This window comes from Heliangelus exortis, chromosome 6 (genome assembly GCF_036169615.1).
Source record: "Heliangelus exortis chromosome 6, bHelExo1.hap1, whole genome shotgun sequence".
Lineage (NCBI taxonomy): Eukaryota > Metazoa > Chordata > Aves > Apodiformes > Trochilidae > Heliangelus > Heliangelus exortis.
Window position 1 is genome coordinate 17,316,260 of NC_092427.1, and position 22,615 is coordinate 17,338,874.

The 22,615-nt window shown below is 42.5% G+C and overlaps 1 protein-coding gene across 11 annotated transcripts in view; it reads right to left on the reverse strand.

The window, feature by feature from the left end:
* Window positions 1–21,186, reverse strand: part of IKZF2 (IKAROS family zinc finger 2) — a 117,765-nt gene extending 96,579 nt beyond the window's left edge. For 3 of the 11 annotated variants that reach the window (XM_071746895.1, XM_071746897.1, XM_071746887.1), the window contains exons 1-3: window positions 20,710–21,186; window positions 17,855–17,903; window positions 17,061–17,168 (exon numbers count right to left, since the gene is read on the reverse strand). In XM_071746895.1, coding sequence (XP_071602996.1) covers window positions 17,061–17,168; window positions 17,855–17,888 — 142 coding nt within the window. In that variant the 5' untranslated portion in view covers window positions 17,889–17,903; window positions 20,710–21,186. Of the gene's footprint in view, window positions 1–16,822; window positions 16,962–17,060; window positions 17,169–17,854; window positions 17,904–18,162; window positions 18,387–19,189; window positions 19,226–20,709 lie in introns of those variants that run through there. The other 8 variants (XM_071746896.1, XM_071746898.1, XM_071746888.1 and 5 more) reach the window with 7 other exon arrangements.
* Window positions 21,187–22,615: the final 1,429 nt, after the last annotated feature.

The window sequence follows — 22,615 nt, forward strand, 5'->3', positions numbered from 1 at the left end:
TTCAAATAAGTAAAAGGCAGGTAGTGAGTTACCATTCCCATCCCAGGCCAAGAATGCTTTTTATTGGAATAGATGAAAAAAGAGAGATTGAAATTAGACCGAGACAACAAATATCATGGATACAAAATACAACTCTATCATGAAAGTTTGCCCCATTTTTCAATCAACAGTAGAGCCAGCTAGAAATAATAATAATTTCAACTTGAAGAGAAAATGGAGTTTTTTTCATTAAAACTGATTTTTCAAACAGCAGTCAGAAAAAGGAAGTAGAGGAAGAATGAAAAGAAAATGCAGTAAATGTCATTAAGTATGCAGTGTTTTGTGGCTCAGTAATATTATCACCCTTCTTGTCCACAATTTTCTTTGCAAGGTCAAAACCAGGCAGACCCAGCACCTTGCTTCATATAACTTAGCCTTCCACCAAGAGACAGAAATATTACTCTTGGTCTCCAGTGTAGTATTTATCAGCTACAAACACCTTTATTCTGTGATAAAGTAGGTTTTCAGCACTCTAGACCAGGGGATAACTTACAGCAGCATTTTTTAAATGTGTTTGCCCAAGTGGGGAGAATTCAGAGCAAAAGAGAAGTTCTGCAGGGCACGCTGGCCTCTAACAGTTCAAACCTCTGTACTGATACATGAAGAACCAAGACTGAATGAGGAGGAGTGAGGAACACATACCACTACTTTGCACTTATACAATACTTCCTCTCCACAGTCCTCTACAGAGAAACAAGGCATCAATCTTCATCATCCCCATCTACCAGTGATGAAACTGAGGCAGAGAGGGAATTTCCCTGAGACTGAAAGAGAACTGGAGAGAAAGCAAAGTTCACACTAAATAGTTCTACTGTTTCTCAGGATTATGCTAATACTATCACCCTTGTTTTTGCAACAGAAGAGTCCTACCACATAATTGCTTCTCCAACACAGCAAAGGAGGTTGAACTCAGAGTTCAGGGAAGCAAGAGGAAGAGGGCAAAGAAAGGGAAACAAGTAGTGTTTCAAATCTTTGGTGTGTATTTATAATGTTGTAGAGAAACAGCATTTCAGGATGGAATGGTTATTGATTTCTTAATGGATTACTGCTGCACAAATTTACACTCCCCTCCAGAAACATCAATCTTAGGACAATAATTATAAACCTATCACACTGTATGGAGTATTCTGACTGAGTAGAAACTTATTGCTATCTGCCGGGAAATGGCCAGTTTTCTCTTTCTCCCACTCCAACCACATTACAGCATGGCAAAAAGCTGCTGAGGAATACATGCTGTTATAAAATAAAGTTTGCAATAGCCACAGGACATACCTGCAGTTCACTTTGATTAAACAGACTCTTTTAAATGGCTGCCCTTAAAACAATACTTGATCAATTAATGAACAATTAGTTACTGGAATCATTTATGTTATTTTTATCATAGTAATGAAGCAGCCCCAGCATAAAGTGAGACTCCTTAAGAGGCAACATACATTGACAAACCCACACACACTCACTTTTCCTGCTTACCAGCCTACAGTCAAATGTTTCTGTAGCTAAGTTTTTAGCAAAGGCACATTTACAACAGCCTTGCTACAAGCAGCATCACTTTGCAAAAATGACTGAATTACCACAAGGACTTCCCCCCCCCTTGACTTCAAGAGGTGTCTGACCAAGCCACTGGAGACAGGGCACTATGGAAATTAAAAAAAAAAGCAACCTAAACCCCCCCAAAAACCCAAAAAAACCCCACAAAAACCAAAAACCCTCAATACACAAAAGTTAGCACAAGGTGCAGGAATGTGGAAGATTCCAGTCTGCCTTTGTTTAGTGGTTCCCACCCATCACACCACCCATCTGCAGCCCACTGTTTAACTGGTGACATTATATGAGGTTATAGTCCAACTGTGAGCCATGAGCTAAAGCTGATCTGCAAAAGAGCTGGTTGTGAAGCCAGTGCCTCTCAGCTTCTGCACTCCTCTCTCTGCAAGGGGTGACCACTCTTTGCAGTGGGGCAGAGGCAGTAAAAAAGCCAATTAGCTGCTTTCTTGGCCAACCCAATTTACAGATCTGTTAGCTCCAGGCGTTAGCACAGCTCAGCGTACCTTTGCCTCTGCAGAAACATCAGCACTGGGAGCTCCCTGCCCCGCTCAGACACCACCATCTCACTGTGTGTGACCATGCAGTAAACTGGATCAGGGAATCAATCCAAGCTAAAAATACCCCATTTTGTTGTTTGGTTTTTCATTTTTACAAAACCTGCTGGCATTGCCACAGAGAACAAGGCACCCTGAACTCTGCTTTGAATGCATGCCTTAGAAAGTCATCTCTGCTAAAAGGACACGTAAGGCACTTGTCAATCATGATACTTTTAAACAATCCTCACTAATGACAACCCATCCATCCAGTGCCAATAATACACATGCAGGTTAAAACCCAGCACACCACAGGTTTTCCAGCTCACGCAGGGCTGACTGCAGTTTGCTCTGGAGCAGAGTTGCAGTTACACCCTGCTCCACACCAACCCCATGACAGCCAGTGCTGAGTCTTGTTCTAAGCTTATAGAATAGCTCCTAGAAGCCAAGTGCTAGAATTTACCTGGAAAGACGAGGTACAAATTCATTGTAACCTGGCTGTTGCCTTCCACACAACAATGTTACACACAAATGCAGCCAGCTGATCTTCCCCCTGATTACAATTTTGCTACCTAAAACTTGCCCCACTACAGGGGTCTGTTCCAAAAGCATGGGGAACTAGACAAAGAATCTGCCACAAAGTGCAGTGGGATTTGGATCAGATAAATTATTCCTGAGGAAGCTCTACAGCAAAGGATCAGCACCCTAACTCTCATTTCTCCAAGAGGCTCTAATTCAATTAGCACAGCAACTTCTCCCCTTTCTCACAACTTATATTTCCTCCCCTAGCCCAGGAACCAGATGTACCTGCTCTAGGACAGAAAAAGCCTCTCCAGAAGAAACTTACATACTGAAAAGGTGTTTCACAAAAAAAAAAAAAAAAAAAGAAAACAGCCTTCTCCAAGGTACACAGGCCTCATAAAAGCAAAGGACCCAAAGTGCAACACTTGCCATCAGCTTCAATTAGCAAAGTGGGGTTTGGGAAAACAAGGGCCTCTCCAGGGCTTCTTTCTATAAGGCAAAGATGAAATCCCAGAATTAAAAACAAAATCCCCACATGCACATTAATATTCAAAGGCAATTACCTTTCAACTTAAAGTCAGCCAACATGCATCTTACTACAGCAGCTCTTAAAGCAATGTTGTTTACAATTGGAAATGGATTACATTATCTCAGCTCCACCTATCCACATAATGCAGAGCAAACTGTCAAACATAAAATTACAAAATGGTTATTGTAAGGTATCCCCTTCAGCATAAGAATTAATTTGACCTATTTTATTACTAAATTATTACTCCCACACAAATTTTCTATCATAGATATATATCAGCACTGACATTTATGTTCTAGCAAGGCACTCTCAGATGCCTGTTTTCTTCTTCTCCATCTCAAAGAGGTGTATTGAGCAGATTTGATGTAAACAGCCTCCTGCCAAGCTAGTTAAAAATCTTTAAACTTTATACTTACAATTAGATTGTGACAATAACCATTTGTTAAAAAGAAAAAAAAAATCTACAAAGCTTCAGATTCTGAAACAAAATGCTTCACAAGTAAAAGACATGATTAATTTAAACTTAAGGAAAACCTACAGACATTTTTTCTATGGCTCTGTCAGGTTGTTCTGACTGTCACCAAGAGACATGATTTGACACAATAGTCCTGATTAAGAATGTGCTTAAGTCCTATTAAAGCCAATGGAAGTTAATCATCTGTTTAAGAGCTTTGCTAAATCAGGACCAGAACAGGAGACATTTCCAAAAAATCTGGGCCTAAATTGAACACACACTAATGAGCTGCAGGCACCACTTACAGAATTACAGCAAAATGCAGTTGTTTAGCATTTACCAAAGCATACTTTGTGTGGAATCATTAAAAAAGAAGATCTAATTATCTATCTGTAACAGGTCCCACAATGCATTATAACCTGCATATACCATGTTAATTTTAGCTGAAGGAATAGCTCAAAAAGACAAAAAAGGAAAAAAAAAAAAAATCTTTCCAGTAATATTTGTCTATATTCTCAAGTGGATCAAGTGCTGACCCTTTAGGAAGTCTCTGTGCACAGTGAGAGTATCTGAGCACTCCAGCTCTGCATTCTTTTCTTCTTGCTACATTTTGCTTACAGAAAATACTCTTCCTTTTCAAAATGTAAAATCTGTACTATATGCCCCTAATGACTTAAACCCTGCACTCAGGAAAAAAACAAATTGGCAGATTTGCATATCCAGAATTACATATGCCAGCACATTATTTCTAGCAAATTATTGTGCCTACAAACCAAGAGCTGCTGAAAGTTTAACTGTGATCTCAAAATCACCTGAACTATTTGACATTAACCAGGACCGCCAAGCCTCACTTTTCTGTGTCCTACCCCAATACTTAACTGTTTTTTCTTTAGAGCAAGATTTTCAGATAAGTGACTACAAGAGTCTCCGCCTTCATTAAGAGACAAAAAAAAAAAAAGACATTCCCAGGGATGGCTGAAAACCCATGCTTCTGTGCAAAAACACAGCTCGGGAACAGGAAGGTACGTTGAGAAGTACATTTATTAAACAAATACACACAGAAAAAATAATCTCATGGCATGTAAGGTAATCTTGCGATTTAAAACTTGACTCATGATTGTGAAAGTTTTGGAGTTGGCATGCCAACTTGGTGAGCCATCTGCTCACCAACAATTTATATACGAGGCTGCTGCCAAAGCCACCTTATTACTCAGTTCTAATATTAGTGATGTAACTAAAACATGCTCGTAGAGTTTTTCTCCCCATCAGCCAGGAAGCACAAGAAAAAAAACGCAACACTGGCAGAGGAAAAGTTAAAAATAAAATAGGTAGAATGTATTTATGCTCAGTATTCCCTTCAAGTCTGATTAATAGCAACACTCAAGATCAAGTCAATGCTTCAGTTCTGCAATTCCCACTAAGTCAAGTGAGAAGGAAAAAAAAAATACCAAAATAAGCAGAGTGCTTACAAATGGTGAGAAAAGGCGAGTCGTATTCTATATCCAGTGTCCATTTATTATTCAAATAGCAGTTCATTAAAATAAACCATGCTATGCCAAAAAAAACAAACAAACAAACAAACAACAAACCAAAAACCCCACACCTCATAATAGCATAGTTTTGATAACATATTTACAAAAAAAAAATAATCAAGAATTGCCATACAGGCTAGCAACTATAACCACTGTTTGTAATAGTGATGCTAATTTTACTGATGATGCTAATTTTACCATTAAGACTAGGCAATTTGGGATAAAAAGCACACTACCCTATTTAAACAATTCCTTTCTTATTAAAATTCCAGATTACATACAGCAGTGAAAGACTCCTGGAAATTAATCTATCGTAAATAATCCTTGGGGCAAAAGATACTGTAATGAAACTGCATGGAAAATTGCTTGCTCAGTCAGTTTTAAACTGTTGAGTCACAATTCTGTTTTGTTGGCCTGAGACTCCCCTTCTATCTCCATGGCAAGTCAGTAGCAAATCCCAAAGCACAGCCAGTATTCCCTGAGCTCAGACATGCAGATACGCTGCTACAGGAGTAAGCCCAGGAGCATGCAACGTCTTATGCCAGCACTGCCAAATAGCACCTTCCCATTGGAGTAAAAGAACAGTTTAAACACTGGCTTCAGTGTGAGCAGAATTAGGACACCCCTGAGCACTCTACAGGGGACATTAATAAGACTGAAAGCACAAGCAATCCTGGCAGTATTATTTAAAGAGGACAATGACAGCAATAAGCATCCCACTTCATTTCAGAACACCTTGCTCTATTCTCTGCCAGCAGCAGTAGCTTTTAAATCTGCATTTTGAAATTGAATGCACACCATCATTACACAATTACTGTTCTAATTAGCCTCCTCAACAACAGATCGGCTTTATTTACAATTAATTTTAGTTAATGAGTTAGTTGTAGTTTTATCTGATGGATAAAGGGAAAGAATTAATAACTGCTTAATCCACACAAAATTTTGTTGTTCACATAGTGCACAAAATTTTGACAAATGTTTCTGAATCCCAGCCAACAACCACCAGCACATTTTCACTATCTGAAAGCAGCCAAAGCTCAGCAAATGTTACCATATTACATTATAGTAGATTAAATTGTTTATAGTTATAATTATTGCAGTCATAATTATAAATTGAAATTTTGTCACCAGCTTGTAAGGAAGCTTCCTCCCTTACAAATACCTGGCCAGAACAATTAATTCAGATCATCTCCTTGATGATCTACCAAGACTATTGCATTTTGTCACATGAGAAAATGATAGACAAGTTGGGAAAGAAACTGTCTTGCCCACAAGTCAGGCATTCTCTGTCTCTTGTATATTTGTCCATGTTCCTCCAATGAACTCTGGGCTGCCTCTTAGGCCAGTTTAAGGTCACAGTCCTTGTTTTTCTAACTAAGCATTGGTTTTAAATAGGCTTAAACCACCATCTTCAGGCACCACATTGCCACCTTCTTTCAAAATCACTTTCCCCTTCCCAAATGCAGGGCTGCTTTTACCTCCACCCAGACCCTGGTATTGACCTCTGAACAGGAGACACGTTAGAAATTCCTCAAAGGAACTTTCACACCCCACTAGTTTCATAAGGTGCTGCAGCAAAGGTAAGGAAAACATGACAAGCTGGGGCACTGAACAACATCCTCACGTTTCAGAAAACAGAATGGATGACAGTGACCACCATAAGCAAAGCAAAATTGGTGCCTTACACAATTCTCTTCTAGCACAGCAGTTTGTTGCTGGGGTGCTATCAATGTAAAATAAAACTTAGGAATCTCTCCATACACAGTCACTACCAAAACTCAGATACCTATACTGCAATTATCATTCACATTTCTACACAGAAAACACTATTTTTACTTTTTTTTCTAAGGCACTGTACTGCGTACTGTAACTGGGATGTTAAAAAAACCCAGGGTTTCACTGCTGAAATGGTTGTACTTGGGACACAGATAAAGCATTTTGACACAAAGATGAGCATCTACTTTACATCTCTACTTTACAGAGCATCATTATAGATTATTTCCTGGAATGCACTGCAGCTTGCTTTGGTTTTGAGTTCATGTGTGATATATATTTACTATAGCAAAAATCTCACTACTATCGATTTTTCTGTAAATATTTAATGGTTACCAGTCAGAAGCTAAATATAAGTAAAAACAGCACTAATGACATTAAATAAATTAAGCACTTCAAAAGTGTGAAGAAAAAAGCAAGTATCTCTTTACAGCAAGAGCAGCAAGACAGCAACCTGAAACCACGTAACATGCTGACAGTCCCAGCCACGTCTGGTCTCCTGGTCTGACTAGGGAGGTGATTTTGCACAAACATCTAGCAAAAAGTAGGTCCTGCGAGCAGCAGACTTAAGAGATTGGCTTCCAACAACTTTTTCCCATGCCTTTGACATTTGAAAAGGGTGGTGCTTTAATAGCTTTTCCTCCAGCAGAGGCACAATTCTCATGAGACTTGCATGATTCTAGTATTTTCCAAGCCTATACATCCTTACCATATATGACCCAAACCCGGATTGCCTTCAGTTTGTATTTACATACCCCACAGATGTACAGGCTCGTAGATATTTTCACATCTTTTTCTCCAGCTGCCAACCCTTTTCTATTTGATAGTAGATAATCTGGGGGCAGCTGACTGGTGATAGCATTTATACTCCAAGAACACTCTGCTTTGGGATTCACATTTAATGGCATGGAATTTTGGAGAAATAAAGTTGTGCAACTGACTACACAAATTTAAGCAACTGAAGAGTAAACACACACAGCTTTCATATTCTGTCATCTCCTGCCCTGACCATTAAATACAAAGCTAGCACATCATTTTTCTGAACTCTTGAGAGCTACCTATAATCTGACATTTTGAAGTTACATCCAGAAATGATGAAGCTGACTGCCTCCCACCTATAGGAGCTGAATACATACCAAGACTAATTTCTCTAACTTTTCTCCACCTCTTCAGCCTATAATTTTATTAACTCATTTGTACCACTTCAGCTGGCATCCATTGTGAAGCTCTTAAAGATTTATTGTTGAAAAAAAATGATACAAGGAGATTTTATTACATTACACTCTAGAAGAGTAGATTATGCAAAGGATAATACCTAACAGTGATGGAGAGAGAGGCCTGTGTATTTAAACTAGAGGAAATTTGCAAAAAGGGGGTTTCAAGTAAAGCTGATAAACCTCCCCATTCCCTTCCCAACTGTTCCACACAGCTGCATGGAGGTGTATTACAACTCACCCAGAAACTACCTGTGCTGGTAACAAGGTCAAAACTGATAAAGTTGACCCAATTGCGGGAGATTAAACTGTAAAACTATTACACACATCTAGGACATGCCTACATCTAAAAGGTGATGAGTATTAAGGCACAGTGTGAATTTAAGGCCCACCAGTGTATTCTAAAATATTTCTGCATTCAAGCAAACTCTGCACAGGTGCCAGATCACCAGACTCTCCCAGAGGTGCAGGGAGAGAGGGCCCTCACAACACTACACGTGCAACACCACACTACACTACACAGAGGCCATACCCAGGAAGGGACAATTAAAAGCAGTATGCAGACCTACTAATTAAAGATTTGTTCCCCTTTAGGGGCTATTATCTGGACAAGGCAACACACACACTGCAGGATATCAAATTTCTCAAGAATAAGATTAAAAACCACCAAAACCAAACCCTGTTGTCTTCTTTTTCCTGAGCCTTCTGCCCCTGGCACAGATCTGGTTGCTAACCAAAACAAGGTCTTCAATCTACTGCAACTATTTCCTGGAAACTTGTAAACCATCCATGACTTCAAGAGAATAGCTGCTCCTCTCCAAATGAACAGACCTCGTACCTCTTCTGTGTAAAAAGACTTGCTGTTTTCATACAGAAAGAAGCAACTTTTAATTTTTAAAAGAAGGGAATTCACACCATCCTGTTCACTGCTCTTTAGACAAAAATGGGCATCTTATTTCACACTGCTGGAATTTAAAGGATGCATATATACAATTACCAAGAATTCTCTCAATTTTATGTTTTATGGCTGGATCATAACCTAACAGAGCACATTTCCTTGGCAAAGGGAATCATAATATGTCCAAAGGCTGAGATAGGGACTAGAAGAGAGTAGATGTGAATTCTCATACGACTGCACACACATTCCAAAATCAAAGAGTAAGCATGAGGAAAATTAACATGAGCTTGGGCATAACCAGTCAGATTTCTGTGCTACTCACCAACAGAACTTTCATGGACTGAGAAAACACATGTCACTTGAGAAAAACCAGGACAACACCACTTTTTTCTGATGGAATTAGGGGGGAAATACATGTGAAACATGAATAATGAAGAGCTGAGAAGACTCCAGCCCACTGTTCAAGGTCACAGCACAGAGATCTTGAGGATAACACTCATTTTATATAAGTGAAGAAACTACAGGGATAAACCAGAAAATATCCTTCATTTGAAACTCAAGCTTTGTCACCTATGTGGTTTAGGTGCAAGAAGAGCACCTCTATTATAACCCCTGCCCAGATCTTCCACTAGCTGGAAATGAAACATAGTCTGTCTTACCTCCCCATATAAGAGGAAACTTCCTGAGAAAAAAGGGGATAGACAGGACAAGCAGACAAGGTAAATGTCCTTCAGTATGTCCTACCTTCTTTGGAAACTGCTTCAGTCTTCCAGCCCCCAAGACAAAGGGCCTGGACACAGGCAGCACCAAAATATGGCCTGAAGCAAGTCAGCTTCCCTGGTTCATTTCTTGCATAAAGCCCACAGCCTGCTGAGAGGGGCTCCTTACCTATTTAGGGAGATGACGCATTAAAACTCTGCTGCCTTTTTCATTCACCACCAGCTGGTGGATGCAGATACTCCCTCCAGCACTAGGACACAGCACAACCTGGGTCCAGGACTGACTTCCAGACACTTCAGTTGTTCCCCCATTCCTGAGGGGGCATGAGTATCCAATCAGCAATCTTAGTTTTTTCAGAGGAGAGACGGAGAGGCTAAGCCTCAGCCACACAGCACTGATGGAATAAATACCCAAAATGGAAAGCAAGGTAAAAAAAAAAGTTCGAATTCACAGAAGTTCAAATGACCCATCAGCACAGAAACAAGGGGAATGAATCACCCCCATGCTTTTCCAGGAAGAGTGCCTCCAGTTTTCCAGTACACTCCAATATAACACCTGTAACACCCCTGCCAGCCAGGTCTATGCTTACAGCAGGAGCTTCTGCCAGCACCACTTTGCCTGTGAAGGATTGCAGCTCTTCAAAGCCACAGCCTGACATTCACAGCAGGGCCAGCAGAAGCCAGTAATGTAGACCTGGCTCCAGATCAAGCCCTCATTTTACTGGACAGTATAAGTAGGTGTTTATCTACACAGAGAGCTGGAAGAGTTAAAATACTGTGGTTGCTCTAATGAAATCACACCACAACAAGGTGCTTTAGGACCACCAGTTATTCCCATATAGGACCAGAAATAAGCTAAGCTGGTATTAAGGTACATCTTAGTGCATCTCATTATGGGGCTGCAAAAACTAAATGTAAAAGAACCCCCAAGAAAACCAGCTACTGTAATAACATTACTACTTTTGACAATGTGTGACATGTATCATGTACTCTAGAGCCTCTGTGATTCAGAAAAAATAGGCAAGAGGGGAAAAAAAGCAGCACCAAAAATGAAGGGACTCCCCTCCAATGACAAGAGTTGGAAGGAAAAAAATGGGCCTCTGGTCACCTAGCCCAGAATAACACCTGTTAAGCCTAGTTGGCTCTTGGTAATGATCACAGCTCTGCTTCATTCCACTGGGATGCAACAACCAGCCAGCTGGACTCCAAATGAGCATTCACCATTCTAGGCAAAGGACAACGTGCACTGCACAGGCTCTGCACCCAGGCTGGCAACAAGTCTTATTACTACAGAGAGCAGTGGCACAGCCCTCTCTCACATTTTCTACAGAATTGCTTCAAGGTGGATCCCCCAAGGAGTTTCATTCCCTGGGATTACTTGAGGAAAAAAACAGAAGAGGAATACACTAGAATAACATTGCTCCTCCAAGGTGCCCTCTTGGCAGTGGGAGGAGAACAAGGAGTAGTTACCCTCAGGAACAAAGCAACAGGAAACAAGTCCTCAATCTAGCCTCCCAGGAGAAATACTCATTGATTTCAACAAAAGTGGCACCTGCCCTAGATTCAAGGATGGTAAAAACAGAGCACATTCTGATGGGTATCTCACAGCACAGCTGCTATCCAAGTGCCTCATTTCAGGGAAGAAGAGGATTGCTCTTTTTGTTGGCATGTCTGAAAAGGAACTGAAATTCCAGAAGCAAACATTGAAAACTTGCTGACTACAAAGTTAGCAAGAGCACCAAGTGTTGTAACAGGGTGTGTTCCAAGGAAAGTTAACTGAACCTGACAGTCCAAGAGAATAACAGAAGCTCCCTAAGAAAGGTGTGTGCTGCAATAAAGCCCTGGCAGACCTCTCAGGAGACTTCCATCAGAATGAATAAAAACCTATTTAATGAGATTAACTAATCATTTTGCTCCACCCTCATTATAACACTCACCAAGAATGAAGAATGTTTTTGCAGCTGAGTATCTGATTCCATAAAGAATGCCACAGAGACCATGACAGAGGATACAAAAAAGATATATAGGGGAACCCTCCGTTGTTGTTGTATGAGCTACAGACAGTAGTTACTTAAACACCTAGTAGTTTGAGTGGCTGCTTGATTTTCATCTATGCAAAGTCTGTATCAGAGCAACCACTTCATTATTTTAACCATACCTGTGTGAAAAATCTTTTTTTTTAAGTAAAAAAATAAGCAAACAGGGAACTGCTACTTGGCATAGCTTCGGTTTCCAACATATGGACAACAACGCAGATCTCTGTTTAAAGCTTGAACATCACCTCTTTTTTTATTATTTTACTTTTCCTCAATCTTCAAGTAAGCTAAACCCACTGACTAAAACTTCACAAGTACTATTCCCCTGGCAATTCTCAGGGAGCCTGAGGTTAAAAGACTGAATCAAATTCATTGCTTCTGTAAGTGTCAAAGGAGCTCACTTCTTCCAGTTCCCTGCCACTCTTTATTGAATCATAGAATGGTTTGGGTTGAAAGGGACTTTAAAGATCATGTAGTTTCAACTCCTCTGCATTCAGTTCATCCCTTATGTCCAAGCATATCTTGGCATAGTGCACCCTTACTGCCCTTCAGCCTGTAAAACCACAGGCACATCTGTATAGAACATCATGAAATTCCATGGCTGAGCTCTCTAAACAAGCTGTCAAGACTGTAAAGTCAGACACAAAGGTCTGGAGGACATCTCAAGGGACTGCGTCTCTGCACCGAGGCAGGATTAGAGATACCCAAACCAATAGATGTTACCTACCCTACTCCTAAAAGTCCACCAAGGCTAAGCAATCTCCTTTAGCTCAAGGTTATCTAGTCCAAAATTTTAGCACCATATGCAGAGTTTCACACTTTGCAAGATATTTGGAAGAACTGACGACCTGAATCCCCACTTCAGAGCACAGCAGTTTGGCTGCCAGAATTCTTCACACCCCAATGTACATGTCAGGAGAGTGACTGCCTCGAAGCACGAACTCAGTTCCCCCCTGGGCAGCCCAGCCCAGCCAGCTTCAACCACCATCCCTAAAGAAAAGCCTCCTGAAGAGAGAGACTCGGCACCTGTCACCTCACCCTACTGAAAAAAACATATACCAAGACAAAAAGAATCCTGGTGCAAGGTCTAGCCACACATGCCTGGGCCACAGACCCTGGTGATGGCAAGACTTGTCTGCCGTGTAGCTGAGGCATGAAGAAGCCTCTAATTTTACACTTTTTCATTCCAAAAGATGGACTCCACTGTTACATTTCTTTCTCCAGACAGATGTAGTGATGTACAGCTGTGGTATACAAAACTTTCTGCTTAGGGCTACACCAAGCTTGTATGACAATTCAGAGGAGAAAAATGGAAACCATCAAGGAAAAAAATTAAAAACCAGGGATTTAAAGTTACCAAAAAAACCCCATTAAAAAATTGCAACTGATAGTCAATCAGTCTACCCTGATCAGCAGGTACAGACAGTATTTGCTACATTATAGTAAGACCTTGTCTGAGTTCTCTTTGAGTATTGCTGCCAAAATCACTCACACTTAATACTGTTGTCCCAGTAGCCATCTTGTCAGACAGTATAATCATTCCCCACCAAGGAGAAAATGCAATCACCTCATTATTTCCAGCAACTAGCAGAATCAGCCAAAAATGCTTATTTTTCTTATTATTTCTCATAACCTAATAATACTTCAGGCCACTATCAACACATCTTGAAAATGTACCCCAATTTTAATCATTTTCAGGCATCAGAGGCTGGGGTTGATATTTATGATTGTTCTGACTTGGTTTAAGGGCTCCTTTTCTTTATGGAAGCAGAGATAAGAAAGTTGGGTGGGACAACTACTACGAAATCTCAAAAGACAAAATTTCCTGTCAGTGACTGTCACATGCTAATTTCCATATGATACCAGCTAAGGGGTATACCTGTCATCCTATACAAAGTGGTCATCAAGTCAACTCACTGAACAAGTGTGCCCCTGCAGTTTCTCTGAGGAACATTCTTCTAAGCCCATTTGAACCTACAGGTTAAAAAATTCTCTAATAATTACAGTAAGAACTCTGAGCAATATTATGAGGAGGTGTCTAGGAATTATTTTTTAAACCTTCTTTTTTCCCATCAAATTTAATTAGCATGCCAGTTCCTATTTGGAGATTACAGATCACCTGCATCCCAGTTCAACATTCAAAGGCAACAAGACAGACTCACATGAATTCAGTGTGGTCCAGAGGAGGGCTTAAGCCCATGAAGGGAACTTTCTAGTGCCAACACAAAGTTAACTAAGCAGGCTTCTGACACCCAGCTCTGGGTATCAGCCTTTGGAAGAGTTTTCCTGTGGAAGATCAGAAGAAAACCTGAACTTCCAGATTTTGGGTTATATGAATCTGTGCTCAGCAGGTACAGCCCTCATTTGTCTTTAGCTGTAGAGGAAAGAGAGATGATCTATTAGCCTATTAACTTCACCTAGTTACATGTATCTTAAATATTTACTTTTTATTTTAGTTTTATGTAAGCATTTTAGAACAGAGCATCTGCCAACATACATACAGTATTCTGCTAAGGGCAGATACATCCTGTAAGGTATATGTAAGATCATTAGTTAGCTATGACAAGCAATTTACTGTGATTTATTTTTCAGTATCATCTCATTCGCAAGGAAAATTGAGTGTCAGCCCCATCTGTAACCTATACATACTGTCTAGATACTTGAAAATGATAATAGGTTAAAGATGCAGTAGATGATTCTCCAACAGAAGCCAAAATATTTAACCCGAAACCTTTTAGAATACAACCTGAAAACATCAGTAGCTCAGCCAGAACTCCTACTAACATGAATTGCCAGGGGCTAATGAACATAGAAAACTCTCTACCTAGCACATAATTTTACTGTTGCTGGGAGAGCACTGCACAGTAATTCCAGCACAAATCCAAGAAATTTACTTCTTATGGTTTTGTCTCTGTTTGAGCCAGACACAAATTAAGAGCTCATTTGAACCACAGCTCTTAATTTAATACAATGGAACACAAGAACAAAAGTCAAAACTTAGATCTCTACCTTGCAGGTGCACATCCTGAGCACATAGCTAAACAGGGCCATCCACTTTCCAAGGATGACTCGCAACAAAACCAGGAGTGAAACACTGGGGATCTGATCCATGTAGCCCCTTAAGTACCATCTCCTCTACTAGGAAACCTGACACAGCCAAAAAGACACGTCCTGGGCTTCCCTGGAGCTGCAGACCAACAGTAAATCAGTCTCCAGTGACACCACTTGAAAATAAACCATCCTTAAACCATACACAGCCATTTCCTCTGCTTACAAGGACGGGTGATGGGTTGACCCACCAGGAGCTACCAAATTAATGCAAAATATTTCAAACAGCCATCCTGGCAAAGCAGGTGGAAAGCTCTAATGCACAGCCTGGTCTACTCATGCCAGATTCAAGATGTGGCCAAAAACCTTAAGCGAACCAACCTAACACCTGCCAAGAAAGCAGACCACCTCTAACCAATACCTTCCATGTTTAAGACAGAGCAAACTACCTCTCTGCAGAACACTGTTATGACTGCAAAGAGTAAAGAAATTACAACAAATTTAAGTAGCTCAAGTTTTGTTTGCCTTAGGAAACCCAGGCAGAGCACCCCTAAGTTTTCAACAGCAGCACACATTTAACATAGAACAGCTGTGATGGAACCAGCGGAGACACCTGTGAGAGACCCAAAACATACCTAAAAAAAAGTAACAAAAAGAACAGATATTCACTGTGGCTTCAGGTACTTGTGTTACAAGAAGTAACAGAGTTGAAAACCCACTGAAACTGTTTACACAATGAAGCCGAAAGTATCAAATGCGCTAAAGTATTTTTGCTTTGCTTCATCCTACATCTTTTTATTCCCTAATTTAATTCTGGGTTTTAGTCTAGATTATAAAGAAGATTTAAACAGAGAGATTTTTATTTTTTTCTACTTCCAATGAAGCCTTCCCATTAATAAAAAGGAAACAAAGAAAATGAAGAAAGTGAGTAGTAAAACTTTTACAACATAATAAAATATATCAGAATCCCAGTGCAGCAGAATTGGAATTGTCTAAAGATGCTGAATTACGATCAGTTGTCATATAAAGTTCAGTCCAGAGTATTAGCAATCATAGTCTCTAGCAACATGTATATAATTGGGAGATCTTCATAATAACCCTGTTTTAAAGGCTCATAAAACCTGCATTTTGCTCGTAATTTGCAGGAGGAAAAAAAAATTCTTAAAGGAAACATCTTTTTCTCAGTAAGAAAGACTCTGAAAGAAACACACCGTCTATTTTAAATCAAGCAACCCCAAAAAGCTCTTTTTCTTTCAGTTTTTGGTGGGGTTTTATACAACACTCAGTTTAAAAAGATAAATAATCATCTATGGTACATACACTTGAAAGAAAATCAATATCACATGGAGAGGAGCCCTCTGAAACTATATTGGAAGCAAAGCATGTTTCATTATTTTTTAATACAAGCACAGAGTTACTTTAAGGTAAAGATCTTGATGAAACAATGTAACTAACAGTAAAACAAACTGTGGCACTCACAGGCATACACAAGAAAGGATGCTGATGTTTTATGAAATATGTTAGCCACCTCTAAAATATAGCATGAAAATAATTATAAAAATATTATTAGCACTTGACACTCTGGGTAGACTCCCAAATGCTTCTACATTTTCTAAACTTCTCCCTTGACACTGCAAAACAAAAATCCTTTTAGCTTCTCAGAGAGTCAACTATCAAATGCTATAAACTTCCAATTATCCCAGCCATCTTTGGGCTTGCCAGAGCTAAGGTAGTGAATAGGATGCCAAAGTTGCTATATGGAATAGTAAAATACACCTTGACATCAAACCCAGATATTTTAACTTTATACATTTGTCAGAGTAAAGCTTTTTCATAAATAAAATGTGTTTGTTTTCAAATAAAGCTACTTCAAGCTGTTTTGGGAAGCACGATTAACAATAATAACAAAAATAACAATTTCCATTTGAATTTCCAAACCTGGAGAAATAAAACCAGTACGTGTTAAGCCTAGTGTTTTCCTACCTGGAACAGGTAAGGACCAGCTCTCATATGCCACCTTGGTATAGTTCAGACTAGTAATCCCATTCATGTTTAGATGAGACAGCAGCACAAACAAGAAAAATAAATAAGTAAGTCTACTCTGTCCCTCTGTTATTAGCAACACCTGTACTACAGAAGTTAAGACCTGATAAGCAAGCCAAGCACCCCGAGGACCAGACCAACCCAAATTAGTGAGAAGGAGGTTTAAGAGGAGACTTACTGCTTGCCATGTGACGGGGGGAGGTGTGCTGCCCATTGGGTGTGCTGGAGGTGAGGTCAATGGCCATGCCGCCGTGCTCCCTTTCAGGTGAAAGCTCATTGTCACCTGCTTTCATAAAACAAGCCCCCCCATCAGTTTCCATCCCCTTGTTCAGCACAACAACCCAACCCTTCAAAAACTAAAACCACCAAACTCCCTTCACTTCACCACCGAGCTTTGACTGACTGAATTTAACAGCCTCCTCAAACCCATTTGCATCAGTTTTCTATGCACACACCTGTGACAAATCTTGTCCCAGCTGCTTTGTCTCAAGAGAAGTTAGATTTACTTTTCCATCTGCAGTCCCTGAGGATCGGGGCTGGGAAGAAGACTGAAATCGCACTTTACCATAGGAACCTTTCTCCCCCACCCCCTGTCCCCTGAAAGTTCTTGGTAAACTGACAGTTAAACAAAGCACTCAACTAACATGTTTTGCCCTGACACAGAAAACGGGAGAAATGCGTAGTGAAGTGCATAAAAAGTTTTTGGCTGTAATTTAAATTCTGTAGATGAACTCTTTCATTTGCAAAGTTCATTCATCCTCAGCAAATATTTAAACCTACAGCTACTCACCCATCCCCATGCATTTTCCAATCACACACAAAGTTATGTGTAAATGCTATTAATTCAGAGTTATTTCAAAGCGAAGACCATTCACAAGAAAGCTATTTTTTTCAGGCATTTGCATTACAGAAAGGATAGTGGGAAAGGAAAAAAATAATCAAATGAAAAAATCAAATGAAGTGACTACTTACATGTTATATATCCATCAGCAGTCTCTGCTTCCATAGTCAAAGTGCAGTGCTGCAAGGCAGAAAAGTACACCCTCAAAGACGCCTGTCAGTATCAACCATTAAATGATTAAACTTACTTAAAGCCCTAAGTAGTTGCCCATTTTACTGCTGTTGCAACCATTGCCTAGAGAAAAACACAAGTGTACAGCATGTGCTCATTTGCAAAGCACTGAACCTTTCCTGCAAATTATGTGAGTAGAGAAATTCAGCTGCACTGGGATCACCTCGGTCTGACCATACCCCTCGCTGTCCCCAGCTTGCATTTTTACCTGAATCGAGAGTTTTTTCCACAGCTTTCCACTTGTTTGGTTCAAGCCCAGGTGGCAATGCTTTATCAATTATCAGCTCTCACAGCCAGAACAGACTTTGAGGAGATGGATACTACCAACAATTGCTCTTTTCAGATGCATGCCAAGAGACTCCATCCTGGTCTAAACAAAATAAAGCCCTCCCGTGTCTGTTCCCCTTCCAGAGTGTTACTACCACTCTTTGTCTCACACACTATACACAAACAAACACACACATACACACACACATACCTGTACGTGCACCTGTTCACTCTAACCCTATTTATCTGCCACAGCATGGGGCCGAGCGTCACACTTAATACTCCCAGATCAGGCATTTTGTGGTGTGAAGCAATCTTAAAGTTTCTGGAAGCACTTTGCTGACAGAGAACAAGCTATTACTTTCCAGAAACCCAAGTAACTGTATAGAATGACACCCCCTAGCTATCATTTGATATATATTGAGGGGGAAAAAAAAAATTAAAAAAAAAAAAAAAGATCAATAATCATAACATGTTCTTTTAAGTAGAAAAGTTAAGAATCTGACATGACCAGAGGAGAATTTTATTTCCTCTCTCCCTCCATGGCCTCTTTTTTTGCCTTTAGTTTCAAAACTCTCACTGCACCAGGCAGCTAAATTATTCACAATGAGCCATTTCTGTATTGATCACCAAGTATATTTAGCCCTGGCTCCTGGAATTTCTCCATTACTTACTGGAAAACAGGCAGCTTCACTTCTTGTCTCCAAAACCACTTCCCTCCCCCTCCTTTAATCTGCTTTCCTCCCCCCCCTACGTTTCCCCCAATAAATAAATACTTTTCTCTGTGCTCTTCTTTGGTATAAAGCAGATCAAATTCCCAAGGCATTCAGCACATAACACTTAAATTTCAACCTTCCCAGCTGCTATCAAACTCTGTTCAATTACTGATTTTCACAACTCTTAAAAAAGAAACCTCAAAAAAAGTTTTCAAAACAGGTAAAGTGTTTCCTCAAGCCCTTAAAAATTACCTTATCTTCCCCCTAGTCCAGGTGGGCCGGCACACACTGAGAAAAAGAAAGAAACATCAGAAGCAACAGGGAAAGATCATCCCAGCCAATGAAGTGGAAGGAAAGAAAGGGGAGGAAGGGAGGAGGAAGAGAAAGAAAGACAAAAAGAAACAGAGAAACATCCATAACCGAAATTAAAACGCGGTTTGATTTTTATTTTTTATTTCTTCGAGAGAGGAGGAAAAGGAGGGGGGGGAAAGGAAAAAGTTTGATCACCATTTTTAGGCTGCTAAGCCTCCCTCTCCACAACAAATGGAAAGAGAGAGAGTTTTGCTCGGGCTGAAGGCACAGCAAGAGGGAGAAAGTTTTAAAAATAATTTTTGAAAGGAAGGGAGAGATAGAGGAAGGGAGAGGGGGATGAGGGAAAGAGGGGAGAGAGCTGCCCCTCGCACTTACAGGTGGGGCATGAGGAGCCAGGGAGCCGGCAAACCCAGGGATGAGCCGGCGAGGAAACTCGCTCAAGAATGGCACATACTTTGAAGAAAGATGAAGAACAAAACCAAACAAACAAACAAAACCAAACCAAACCAAACACAAAAAAACAAAAAACAAAAAAAAACAAAAAAAAAAGGGGGGGGGGGGGGGGGAGAGGGAGGTCGGTCAGACGGTGCTACAGCAAAGCGAGGAGAGAGAGAGAGAAAAACTTGATCCACCGGTTTCTTACGAATCGGCACGAAAACGTGGGGAGAGGAGGGGATGCGGGGAGAGATGGGGCAAAAGGATGCGGGGAGGGATGCGGTGGAGGGATGCGGGGAGAACCGGGTGGGGGGCCCGGCAGTCGCACTCACACCCCGCGCAGTAAGCCTAGGCCAACTTCCCCGGAGCGCTGCTCCGGCCCTGGGCGACACCGGGCTCCGCGCTTCATCCCTGCCTTTCCCCGCCCATACCACACAACCTGTCAAAGTCATGGAAGTCCTGCCTCATTTTTCATTTTATTTTACCCCTTACACACACACATACAGACACACACCCCGCCGCCGCATCAGGCCGCAGCCCCCCGGGGGCCCGCAGGTGGCGGCGGGCGCTGAGGGAAATGGCAGTTGGGGCCGGCGCTGACTAACGGACCGGGCGACCCCCCGGTACCCGCACACTGCCCCTCTCCGCCCGCTCAGGATGCATCTGGGGGCTGGGGGCTTTTTTTTATTATTATTATTTTCTTTTTTTTTTTTTTTTTTTTCCTTTGGTTTGTTGTTTTTTTTTCCCTGGGCTACCAGCAACAAGTCAGCGGAGCCCACCGCCGTGCGGGCGATGCTGCACAAACGCACTTTGCTGGGGGACCCCTTCGCACACCCCGCGCACAGACACAGCCCCCGCCGTCCCCGCGGCCGCCGCGCACACCGGACGGAGCTGTCCTCCCCACCAGCCGGAGAAAGAATGGGGTGAGGGGGGAGAGAGAGAAGGAGGGCGGGGGGTGAGGGGAGAAGGAGAAAGAGAGAGAAAGAAAGGAAAGAAATAAAAAAAGAAGCCAGGCGCAGATTTACCTCAGCCGCGCAGGCAGTGAATCACTTCCATCACCCTTTTGTTTGTGTTTTTATTAGTGTCGGCTCTCTCTGCCTAGTGGAGGTGTGTTTGTGCACGGCAGTTGGCTATGGAAACTAAGGCAGTGGAGCTGTAGCTAAGGGTAATCCTGTTTTTACTTCCTCCATCTTCAGAGAGCAGGGTTAGCCTGGGACAGCTGGTCAAACCCCGAGAAACCGATCCGGCGGCGGCGGCCGCACTCTCGCACACACACACACACGCGCACACACACACACACAGGCACACGCACACATACACACACACGCACAGACAGACAGACTCACACACACAGACACACGGACAGGCGCGCTCCCGCCGCCGCGCGCGCGGCCACCGGCATGCCCCCCCCACCCCCGAAAGCCCGCGGGTGCGCGCCGCCCCATCCGCCCCGCGGCGCCTCACCGAGGGCCGGCGCTGCAAGAGCGCGGCGAGGTGGAGGCGGGAGGGGGGGGGTGGGGGGAAGAGGAGAGGCATGGCGGGCGGGAGGGGGGGCGTGGGGGGCGGGTGCCCGCGCCGGCAGGGCCGCTCAGCGCGCTCGGCAATCGATTACAGGACAAGTGCCGCCGCCGCCACCGCCGGCTGCGCCCCGCGCCTTACGCGGACGGACACACACACGCGCGCGCGCCGCCCCCTCAGGGCACCGACGCCATCCCCCCCCCCCCCCCCCTCAACGTCCTCCTCATCCTCATCCTCCTCCTTCTCCCTCCTCCCTCAGCCCACCCCCGGGGCACCGGGGCTGCCCTGCCACCCATCTCCCCGCTCCGCCTCTCGTGAGCCGTTGGGCCGCCGGGCGGGTGAAGTCTCCGGTGGAGTCATGATTCAGCACTTCTATTTTTACCCGCCGGGCGGCCGCGGGTGCGCAGCCCCTTACCGCGGCTGGTCCCGCCGCACTCCTGCCTCTACGGGCTCTCGGCTCTAGTGACCGCCGTGGGAGAAGGGGGGTACAGGCGTAAAGCCGGCGGGGAAGGGTTTAGAGCCACCGCGCTTTTTATCTAATTGAACGTTGAAAGTAAGTATGAGGTAGTTTCTTGTAAGTGCTGTGCTCAGGGAGAAAGCCCGGTTAAAATAAAAGCTCTTCCACGCTGTTTTTTTTTTCCTCTCTCCCGAGAAGTCCGTGTGGTGGGGAAAGGAGAAAGAATTTCTCCTGAGGAAAACCCTTGCCTCGTCTCACTGAAGTGGCACCTGCGACAGCCACCGTCCGACCTCGGGGCCTGACACAAACCCCACTGAGGTGGCTGGCAAGTACCCACCAAGGCAGCCTCGTCTCTTTGTGTGTGATGTGACTCACAGGAGCTTCCCCTTGTCTTCAACAGGGCTTAGATCGGCTGCAATTTCATCAACCTTTTTTCTCCAAGCATCCCTTCACCGGAGCTGAAGTGCTGGATGCTGGTGACCGTGGCAATGCCGTCGTTAACCGCCAGAGTCAATGCTCCATTGAGAAACTTTGGTGGTGTAGATCATGCGTTGCACAGAGATAAAGTGATGTTTGTGTTGCATACATAAGCTTAATTAAGCTTAAATTTGTAAAATTAAGCACACAAACACTAGAAAGCGTCGGAATTCAGGCTGCTGGTACAGCCTTGATCCATTTCACCTATCAGAGCGTATCCTTTGTCTTCACTCGTATCAAAGACAAAGCACACGTTTGGCTGGGGAATTTCAGATATGCACTGATGAGAGTCCCTGCATCCCTGCATACCCACGTCCTTTGTGGCTCTCTGTACCTGTAAGCTTTGCATTCAAGCAAAATCTTAACTATAGTCTTAACTCTTGCTCCAGCTACATGCAAGCACAATACTGTTGTAAAGCAGTGACGTGAAACACAGGGTTTATCTGCTCAAACACTTCTCATCAAATGAAACTCAACTT